This window comes from Neltuma alba, unplaced genomic scaffold, assembly GCF_004799145.2.
Source record: "Neltuma alba isolate B1F8T4 unplaced genomic scaffold, ASM479914v2 tig00002398_pilon, whole genome shotgun sequence".
NCBI classification, from domain to species: domain Eukaryota; kingdom Viridiplantae; phylum Streptophyta; class Magnoliopsida; order Fabales; family Fabaceae; genus Neltuma; species Neltuma alba.
Window position 1 is genome coordinate 63,599 of NW_021632849.1, and position 11,136 is coordinate 74,734.

Consider the following 11,136-nt stretch of genomic DNA (forward strand, 5'->3'; position numbering starts at 1 on the left):
TTACATAACCTTCAACGTTTAAGTCTAAGTAACAACAAATTGCACGGGTTCATTATAAATGAACTTTGCCAACTCAAAGGTCTAAGTGAGTTGTATCTTGCTAAGAACATGTTTTCAGGAGCAATTCCAGGATGTCTCAGAAATACTTCTTTACGGAAGTTAAATTTTAGCTCTAACAAATTGATATCTCATATACCCTCTTCTTTTTGGGATCTCAAAGATATCTTGCTTTTAGACATATCTTCTAATGCACTAAGTGGAATGATTTTACCAGAGGTATCAAACTTGAGAGCAATTATACTATTGAACTTGTCCAGAAACCAAATTTCAGGAAGCATCCCTGCAACTATGGGAAGCTTGCAAACTTTACAGACTTTATCTTTAGCTCACAACAAATTGCAAGGGCCTATTCCTGAAACGTTTAGTGGCATGATAAGCATGGAGTCTATGGATCTTTCTCATAATTACTTATCTGGGGTGATTCCAAAGTCCTTAGAGTCATTACTCTATCTTAACTACATCAATCTTTCCTACAATTTATTGCATGGAGAAATTCCTGATGGTGGCCCTTTTTGGAATTTTACTGCCCAATCTTTTATGATGAATAAAGATCTTTGTGGGAAATCCCAACTACAAGTTCAACCATGTAGGAGAGGAAACAAGCACATATCAAATAAAGTGATGCTACTGATAAAATGCTTATTGCCCATCATGTTTGTCATTTTGGTTGTTTCAAGCATTATCTTTCTAAAGCATAAGAGAGATGATGATAATTATTCAACCAAAAAGGATTTAACAGATTTGGATACACCAACTAGGATATCCTATTATGAACTTCTACAAGGAACAAATGGATTTGATGAGAGTAATCTTCTAGGCTCTGGAAGTTTTGGATCAGTATACAAAGTAATTCTTCCTAATGAAAATATAGTTGCTGTCAAAGTATTTAATAACTTAGACACAGAAGAAGCATTAAGAAGTTTTGATATTGAATGTGCTGCCGTACGCAATTTACGCCATCGCAATCTCATTAAAACCATTAGCAGTTGCTCAAACAATCATTTCAGATCTCTAATAATGGAATTCATGGCAAATGGGAGTCTCAACAAATGGTTGTACTCTCATAACTATTATTTAAATGTCTTGCAAAGGCTGAATATAATGATAGATGTGGCAACAGCTTTGGAGTATCTTCATCATGGTTCTCCTATACTAGTTGTTCACTGTGATGTGAAACCAAGCAATATTTTGTTAGACGCAGATATGGTGGCTCATCTTAGTGATTTTGGTATTGCTAAATTATTTGGTGAAAAGCAATCAAAAATTTATACCAAATCTTTGGCTACTATTGGCTATATGGCACCAGGTAATGGATTAGTAATATTATTGTGGATTTATTTCTATGTTCTTTTGTTTATCATGCATGCTTTATAAAATTCTATACTACTCAATTTGTAGCAAATATTCGTGCCTTCATATGTAAATATTTGAACAAATGATACAAAAAAAAAAGATTAACAAGGGACAAACCTTATGGTTTTGACATCATAACTTTTACACTGATTATTCAACATGACATACAGAGTATGGATCAAAAGGAGTTGTCTCTACCAAAGGAGATGTGTATAGTTATGGTATTTTGCTGATGGAAATGTTTACAAGGAAGAAGCCAACAGATGAGATATTTGTTCAAGGATTAAATTTGAAAGACTGGGTGAGCAAATCCACACCACATTCAATCATCAATATTATAGATGCAAATTTGTTGCATAGAAAAAATCAAAATACTGATAATATATTATCTCATATATCATCAGTTTTTGATCTAGCATTAAAGTGTTGCAATGACTTACCTGAAGTACGACTTACTATGATTGATGTTGTAGTGTCATTGAAAAATATCAAGGCTTTGTTAATGGAAAATGCTCAGGACATTGTTAGTTGAGTAATTGTTAAAGCATATTTTAAGTACCATTTCTTTAACTTTTTTTTTTTTGGGTAACACTTAGTCCTATAAATTAGAGTGATTCTGTGTACAATGTAATAATATGTAAAATTATTTGAAATTTGAAATCTTCTCACTTGATCGGATTCATTCCAAATTTCTTTATGTTTCATTATATCACTACTACAAAATGAACATTTTTGGCCTCAATTCTCTTTTGTTTTCAAAAAAAGAAGAAGCTAAATATACATGTTTGTCAAAAGAAAACATATTAGTATATGAATATATACTTGTTTGTTCTCCATGAATAGATGAATATATGTTCATATACTCAAATGTTATCCTTCAACAGACATGAATGGATGTTTAAATGCTATAAATTAGATTGAATAACCCTAAGGCAGAAAACCTTGTGCATTCTCCTCCTTTCCACGACATATCTTCTTCTCTATTGACAAACTCACAACAACAATATGTATAGATGCCGAAACTCATAATGGACAACTCAGCTTGAGGTGAGGACATGTATTACAACTCTCCTTATCATTTTGCTGTAAAAAAAAAGTTATGATTTTGCATTTCTAAAAGTTGTGACTTTTCAACTTGTCTTCTCCATGATAGTTCTGAGTTTAAGACCTTGAAAGTCCACAGCTAGTCGCGAGGTAAGTTAAACACTCTTCCCCCTATTTGGTATGTTAGGTGCTGCATGTTTTAGGTGTGTATGGCCGCCATTTCATTTGGTTATGTGGGTATTCAAAGTGATGAATATAAGTGTTTTGTGGGCGCATAAATTTTCTGTTTAAATTGATTATTGGTAAAGAATTGCATTTAGGAAGCATTGAACATTGATTGGGCAAAGCATTTGAAGATTGAAAGCTTGGTAAATTTGTTGGAATGTTAATGCACCTAAAGTGTTTGTAAAAATGTCTAGGAGAGGAATTTGGTTGGAATATAGTAGTTAATTAAGTATTCTCAATATATTGAGGATTGAAATTTAAGAACATGGTTGTTTAATCTCCATCTTGATTTTTAGAAGGCTATAGATGATATTTAAACACACACATATTATGGTGGTTAAGAATGTCATATTTAATATGAGACTTCTTTGAAATGTGATTATATATAAAATGTTGGGTTCAAATAGTTTGCTTTAATTTTTTGTTTTAATTGATTCTTGGTAAGGAATTGCATTTAGGAAGCATTGAACATTATTGGGCAAAGCCTTTGAAAATTAAAAGTTTGGTAAACTTGTTAATTAAGTATTAATAATGTATTAAGGAATGAAATTTAAGGGCAATGTTATTTAATTTTCATGTTAAATTTTAGAAAAATATGAATGTAATTTATACATAAATATACATGGTGGTTAAGTATGTGAAAAAGGGAAATGTTATATTTTGTTTTAGGCTTCTTTGTTAGTTTCCCAACTTTTTCTTATTTTTTCTTCTATTCCCAAAAGTGGAAGTTTATGTTTATTTCACATATTTATCCACATCCACTATATATTTCACATACCTATGTAAACTAACAAAACATGGCTAGATATCTTCTAAAGTTAGTTAGTTCCAATGTTGTTAATAGAGTTTTGGTTTTGTGTTCTTGGCTCCTTTTTTTTAGTTCCAATTACATTGGATTCATCACATTAGGCACAATATTAGAATATTTACACATGATAATTTTTGGTCCATTGAAATAAACATATTAGGCATAAACTTATATATTAAATTCTTGGATTAAATTGTGTTGGATTGAATATCTGCACTTTGTTTTGAATTGTTTAAATTGGAATTTAGCTGAATTAGATTAAATTACAAATCATTCAACATTTTATTTTTTAAAAAATCATTATTTTCATTTATTGAAGCCAAAACAAACAAAAACAATCCACTATTTTCATCTATTTTGGCTCGAACAAATAAAAATAGTCAACAAACCAAAAAAAAAGGAGACTATTTTCGTCTACTGGAGCCAAAACAGATAAAAATAGTCCCAAAACAGACAAAAATAGTTATACTATTTTTATCTATTTTGGCTCCAGCAGACAAGAATAGTTTTTTTTTTTTGTCTATTGTGAATAGACAAATATATATACATACACTCTTCTATCCCTTATTATAAGATTTAAGTTTTTGAATTGGGTTGTCTCCTTTTTGTAAGATTCCATTGGGTTTGTCTAAATAATAAATGTTTTTTTGCCTACTTTACCCTTAATTAATATATTCTATCTTATTATCTTTTTCCTATACATTCTCTCTCATTTTGTTTTTCTCACTTGCACCTACCCACCTATAAATAAGGACATATTTGGTAAAAAAAAAAAGTACATTTCCAATATATTTATTACTTTTAACTAATTTTAACAGTTTTTTTAAATCATATAATATAGTTTAGTGGATTTTATGATAAGGGACAAGGAGAGTACTATCTATATCTCCTTTAGCAGCATCTTCCCCCTAAATAGATGAAAAAAAGTCCTTTACAATAGATAAAAATAATATATTTTATAGTAGTACATTTTTCTTTTTAACATTTTGGATCAGAACTATAAGCACGGTTAGTCCACTCTTTTTCTTTAGGCAACTTTATAAAGTTTGGGATTTGATTTTGGAAGGATAGCTTTTTCCAAATTAACTAAAGTGAGCCCTACGTATAATTAAAGCGATTAATTTGGTCATACCTTCTAAGATTTATAAGTCACATTTTCCAAATAATTTCTCTTAAGATTTATATTTAGAAATCATATGACAAGTTGAGATATTAAAGTGATTAATTTGCTAAACATTTTTGCTAAGACCAAGTTAGCCATTAACGAATAGTTTCTCATTATACTGAGATATACATTATTGAACAAGTTGAGAGATTTCTCATGTGACGCTACAATTCTTTATGCATCTTCTTCATTTTAGATAATTAGAGCAATAGTTATTAGGTTCTAATCAAACAAAAGTAACATAATATTGGCAACTATAGAGGAGACCATCAGCGGAGGCTTTAAACGACCAACAAATAAAGAGACCCTCAATGGATGCTTCAAGTGACCAAGAAATAAAGATGGAACCATGACCTGAATTGCACGAATAAACAATAACACTCAGAATAAGAAAGAATGAAACTAATTACAGTTACTTTATTTTCTCCTTGTCATTCTTCTTTTTCATCCCCCCATCTCCCCAACCTTCCTAAGTGTACTAGGAAATAGAAGAAAATTGGGAGAAAAGACTTTAAAAGGCCAGTAAAAGAAGTGACTTCCAAATGACCATTTCACCCCATTTGCTACTTAATATATTTCAACTTTTAATCCCATTATTGCATAGAAATGTTGCTCAATACATATTTTATAACTCTCCATCCCATAAACATACATTTCCAAGGGTTAGACTGGCTTGAAACTGTACAAGATATCTCATAATAATGTTTGTTGCCAATTTTCTCATTTCTTGGCCATTACTATGTTAGCAATTTTAACCCTTCCTTGTCAATCTAGTTAGCTCATTGAACTCCAATATAATATCGTATGAAATAGCTTCTCACCACATATACAGCGTTCAACTCCTTATATTTATATCCTTAACTGTTAGGTTAAATTTCCGTACTACTTTCTCTTTTATGCCTACTAGCTTGATCACAATTTCATCAAATAACGTTTAAATACATCTTGAGCCTTATAAAATGAAATCCATTACATAGTTTATTATTAAATATTGTGTGTTATTCACATTTTGCTGATTGTAAACAGTAATAGTAATGAACATTAAGTCGATAAATGTAGTTAGTCATTCAATGGTAATGATAGGAAGAGAGGCTAAAGGAAGATAGGAGGAAATATTAAGACCATAAGCAATCAATGGTAATGATGCAGGAAGAGATTTATTCAATAACTTCATATTAACAGAAAATACATTTAAAAAAAAAGATTTATTCAGTAACTTCATATTAACAGAAAAGACATTCAAGAAAAAGAAATTTGCTGCTCCAATTAACTTCACTTATTGATGCGGTAAGAAAGAGGTCGACCAACAGTCCACACACAAGAACTCAACAGCAACTAATTGAAAAGGAAGAGAGTAGAAATGAAAATGATTTTGACAACAAACTTAGGGAGCTTCAAGAGATGGAAATAAAGGGCGAGGAATTATCAAATGGAAACAAGGGGAGAAAAAAAAAGAAGAATGAACAAAAAGGGGTATTTTAGTAACTTAATTGCATGTAAATTAAAGTTGTGAACTTATAAATTGATATATAATCTAATATTTTTCTTGCAAACGATATGTAATCTAATGTTATATAGGGATATATCATATTTGCTAGAATTAAATAATTTATTTACTTTTCTTAATCAATTTAAATTAATTAAGTAGTACTTACATTAAGAAATAAGAAATAGAGAAATATTTACTTGGGACAAAAGTGGTTCATTAAGCATGGTGCAAAGTGTTATATTTGGCATCAATAAAAATACATTTCTGCTTCTATACAAGGGGTTTAGTAGAAATAAGAGTAGCAGAAAATAGATATTATGGCGTCAGTTAGGCAACAGATACCATGAGTGTATGCATTACGGCGTCAATTATTAGGCAACTCACGCTGTAATTGGAATTTTTCTTTAAAAAAATATATTACATAACCTGCTGTTATATATAGCCAACGTACAGCCATGGAACTTACCATATATGCATCTAATATTATATGCAATCAATATACAACATATACAACTAAAGTTCACAAATAAATGGTTAAACAAAAGTATGCATTTAATATTAGGGAATTTTACAAAGGATAAACATATGCAACTTAATGTATATTTTCTACTCTATTTGTTAAACGTAGAGAGTATTCTGACGAAATGTTGTAGGATCACTTCAAACTTTAAAAATGCTACAGGTCAATTCAACCAATCTTTACGTTAGCAGTATTCTAAGAAAAACTTCCATGTAATATCCTAAACTTTGAAACTAGGAATTAATAAGATTCTTAGGAGGTTTAAAGAATTAGTTAAGGCCTCAGAAAAATAGTTATTAAATAAAAACCTATTTTTAATTAAGTAAAAAATTCTGGAAAATAAAAAAATAAAGAATTATTAAAAATATATAAAGTGCCAGAATAATTAAAAAAATCATAGATAATTATTTTGTGAAATAAAGGAGTCTATAAAGAGTTGATTTCCCAAAAAGGGGTAGAGATAATTCAAAAGCTAATTTCCTAAAATTAAAAGCTATTGTCTTAAGAAATTCAAGAAAATAGTTAACTAGAGGCTAATTTTTAATTCAAAAATTTTAGAAAAATTATTTTGTGGGCGAAAGAGGCTAAATAAGAAAAAAATTCTTAGAACACATTAAAGAATTAAATTTTTACAAGAATAATAAAATTTACTAAAAGGCGACGTTGAGATCTGAGTACTAACTCGCCGAATGAGATATGAGCAATAATTGAAGGGCAACTCAGTCTTTTAGGCACCACCTCACACGCGTGTTGCCTTCCCAAATTGCGTTGGCAACCACCGCCCTCAATCCCTTCCCTCTTTGCTCGACGCATACGCGCACACTTTCCCCTTTCACACGATGCCTACCAAAGAAGCCAAGAGGGATAATAAACAAAAGGGGAAGGAAATCAGGAGTGTGAGAAGTGAAGGCGAGCTAGAAAAAGCTCTCAAAGGGTGGAAGGAGGAGTAGGAAAGAGCTCGACACTACAAAACTCGATTCTAGGCCCAGGTGAGATACCCAAGCTCTCTCCCATCTTTAGTCTCTTCGATTAATATCACCTAGGGGTTGACGGGAGTGATTGGGACTAAAAATTATTGGTCAAGGAAAGGGGAAGCAGCATTAGAATCAAGGGATGGGTGATAGGAGTAGAACAAAGCTTAGGCTGGAATTTTGTTATGTTATATGTGGGAATATATGAATATTGTTTTCATTTTGCTCTTGCTATTGGGCAGAATTGTCGCAGGCCTGGTTGATATGTTTAGTCGACAGCTTATGTTGGACCATGGCGCTTGGTATGGGGAAAGAGAGAGAAGAAGCAAAGGGAGGAAGGATGAACGGGAGAGTTGCAAAGTGGAGTAGTGGCCGACATAGGACATGACGCTTGGTGTGGGTAAAGAGAGAGGAAGGATGAGAAGGAGAGAAATTGACAGAGGTAAGAGAGAGAATATATGAAATTGGGATAGAACTGGGATGGGACTGATCCTGAGACATTTTTATCTTGTCCCAAGACACTTTTGTCCCGAAAATTTTCCGATTGGGACAGGGCATAAGTGAACGCTACTAGTTGCTTGATGAAATTGGATGCTGGAAACTGATTCAAACTTGTTTGCTGTCACCAACTTTAAATAAAAATCTTCAAAAGGTTCAAAGATACTGATTTATATGCTAAGGTGATCGATATGGGAAATAAGCATATGGGTTTGATTGCGACGTTGTGAACAAAATGTAGGAAGTTTAAAAGCATGTCTAATATAATGGATAGAATAAAAGGCTTGGAGCTGAAAATCCAATTGAAGTTTGCTGTTTGGTATTTATGAATATTAAGTTGCTGGTATAGAGTGTTAAGCAAATGCTTATGCAGATGTTTAATTGCTGTAAAAATTTCTAGATTATATAATGCTTGCTGAATCGAAGTATTAAAGCTTAAAAACTGATATGAACTTACTGATTTATGTCTCTAAGTGCTGAATCGTTGTTGCAGCTGTTTGAACTAGTGATTTGTTCTGAGGCTTATGGGTTGAAAATTTGAAATCAAACCTGGAAAATCAGGTTCAAACTGTTGCTTGATGCTTGCAATACACAAGGATTAACTTGAATGCTTAAATCATATTAAAATGGAGATTTAAACATTGTTTTTAAATTTGGAAAAATTCCCAGATTAAAATGGGTTGATATCCAAGTATTAGGTAAGCAACTGAGGTTGTTAAAACATGCTCAACTATTTTAATAGGATGGCATTTGGAAATCTGAAAAATTCCAGATTTAGTGAGGAAGCCACGAAAGTGAAATTTAAGTGTGGAAGCTGAAACATTGATTGAAGTTAGGGTAAGGTGCAAATTTATCCTAAAAGTTTGTGCTTGGAGCACTGGGCATTTGGAAGTATTTTTTGGCTCAATGTTGTCTTGAAAGTTTTCAAATCGTAGCAATGTTGCCCTGGTCGTTATCTAGGTTAAGTTTGATCTTTATCCAAGAACCAGAAACAATAAGCTCAAATAATAGTATGTTCACGCTTGGATTCTTCAGGCCTGAGAATTCCACAAATCGCTAATTAGGAATTTGGCTTATGACTGAATCCACTGTTTGGGTAGCAAACAGAAACGACCCAATAACAGATTCTTCCGGGTGCTGACAATATCAGAGAATGGCAATCTTGCTGTTTTGAATGGGCAAAATTAAAACAGGTTGTATGGTCAACAAATGTCTTGCATATTGCATCAAATTCTAGTGCTCAACTCTTGGATTCTGGCAACCTTGTACTCGTAGATGGAATTACGAGAGCAATTATGTGGCAGAGTTTCCAACATCCTTGCAATATATTATTACAGGACATGAAACTCAGTACTAATCAACAGACAGGTCTGTAAGTGCGACTTACATCATGGAAAAGTACATCTGATCCATCCACAGGAGAATTTTCTTCCAGTCTTGAACAACAGAGTTTTACACAAGCATTTGTTTGGAAAGACAATCGTCCTTATTGGCAGAGTGGTCGATGGAATGGTACAAACTTTCTTGGAGTACCTAGCGTTGGCAACACCTGCAAAAATAACAAAAACAATATGGTTCGAGTTGTGTCCAATGACACTGTCTTTAAGAGTTATTCCGCCATACAGGTTAGAATAAAAAGCGGCACTTCCCAGGATTAAACGAACCCTTCTTGCATGGAGCAAGGTGACAAAACAACAAAAATTTAAAACTCAAGAGAAGAGAAAAGGAAGAGCTCAGGGGTAGAATTTGACACACACTGACCATACAGCACACATTGCCATTTATAGGCAAATAATATGTGACCGTTGGGCTGTCATGATGCTGATTAAATATTATTTTAATGACAATTAAAAGATCGGTTTTAAAACAATTAATTAAGGTGAATTAAATCATTTTAAAGCCATTAAATAATGAAAGAATAAAACTGATTAATAAAAACACATAAATACTTTAATGGTCATCCCTAACAGTTAGTTATAAAGATTCCTTTTCTCAGCTATTTTATTAGCTCAAGTTCACATCTTAGTATACACTAAGTTTTCTTCAATCTTGAGTAATATGAGACTTCTTTTGACATACTCACACACTCAAACTCTAACAATCCCCCACATGTGTCAAAAGGAGCATTATCATCTGAGTTACACACATGAGTATAACCATTTCGTACCTGGTGTCTTTCGGACTTTGAACCAAACCTAGACCAATAACACTAAGTATATAGTCAGTGAAGCCTGCTTCTATGAACCAACAACTCTTGATATGTACTAAAGGCATTAAGAGTCAAATTATACCCTCACAATTTTTGTTGTTAACGGCAGTTTTGCGCGTTATAACGGCCATGCACGTGCCTAGTTCTTAACGAATGCTTTAGAGATTTTGCCACAATCTTATAGAAGCAGTCCCACTCCACATTCCAAGAGGTGATTTCATTAAGTGTACCAACAGTGAGCATACCATCCCATAGGATTATGAAATCATTAAGAGCTTTTGTTCAGCTTCGCTAAGAAATGCATTCTAGCACTTTCTCACATCATGGAAAGGGACTATGAATTTACAATAGTGCTAGTAGAACTAACAAACGATTTATTTTTCCCATTTGAAGCTTCTTTACGGGGTCTCTAATCATAAAGGTTGGGTTTCTATCATTGTTAATTTCATGTTGGCTTAAGTTCCATTCCCTTTGATGTTTCTAAAATCTATTTCTTTCCTAAAGTTTTCATTAACTGATCCGCTAGGTCTACTTTTGACCTCACAAAGTCGATTGAGATAACTTCACAATTTTTAAGCTAGCTTATTCACATAGTATCTCAAACGATGTGTACTTACACTATTATTTTTTCTACAATGGTTATTGCCATTTGGCAATCACAACTCATTGACACTGTGTGTAAGATTTACAGCAAAATATTTACTAAGAAGTTTTTAACAACTTAGCCTCCAATCACCACTAAAGGTGAATGATCACTAGTGGATTTTTTTCATATAACTTGAAATTTAGTTATC

The 11,136-nt window shown here is 32.4% G+C and overlaps 1 protein-coding gene and 1 long non-coding RNA gene across 2 annotated transcripts; both read left to right on the forward strand.

Annotated features, from left to right (window-relative positions):
• Positions 1-6: 6 nt before the first annotated feature.
• LOC114725351 (receptor kinase-like protein Xa21) lies at positions 7-1,945 on the forward strand (the record flags this gene model as incomplete). The annotated part of the gene is made up of 2 exons (XM_028911851.1): positions 7-1,366; positions 1,584-1,945. Coding segments are annotated over 2 exons (1,722 nt in total), but the record flags the coding sequence as incomplete, so codon positions are not given.
• Positions 1,946-7,509: 5,564 nt separating this feature from the next.
• LOC114725374 (uncharacterized) lies at positions 7,510-8,317 on the forward strand. Its single transcript, XR_003738414.1, has 2 exons — positions 7,510-7,653; positions 7,878-8,317. It is a non-coding gene; the product is annotated as an uncharacterized LOC114725374 (long non-coding RNA).
• The last annotated feature ends 2,819 nt before the right edge of the window (positions 8,318-11,136 follow it).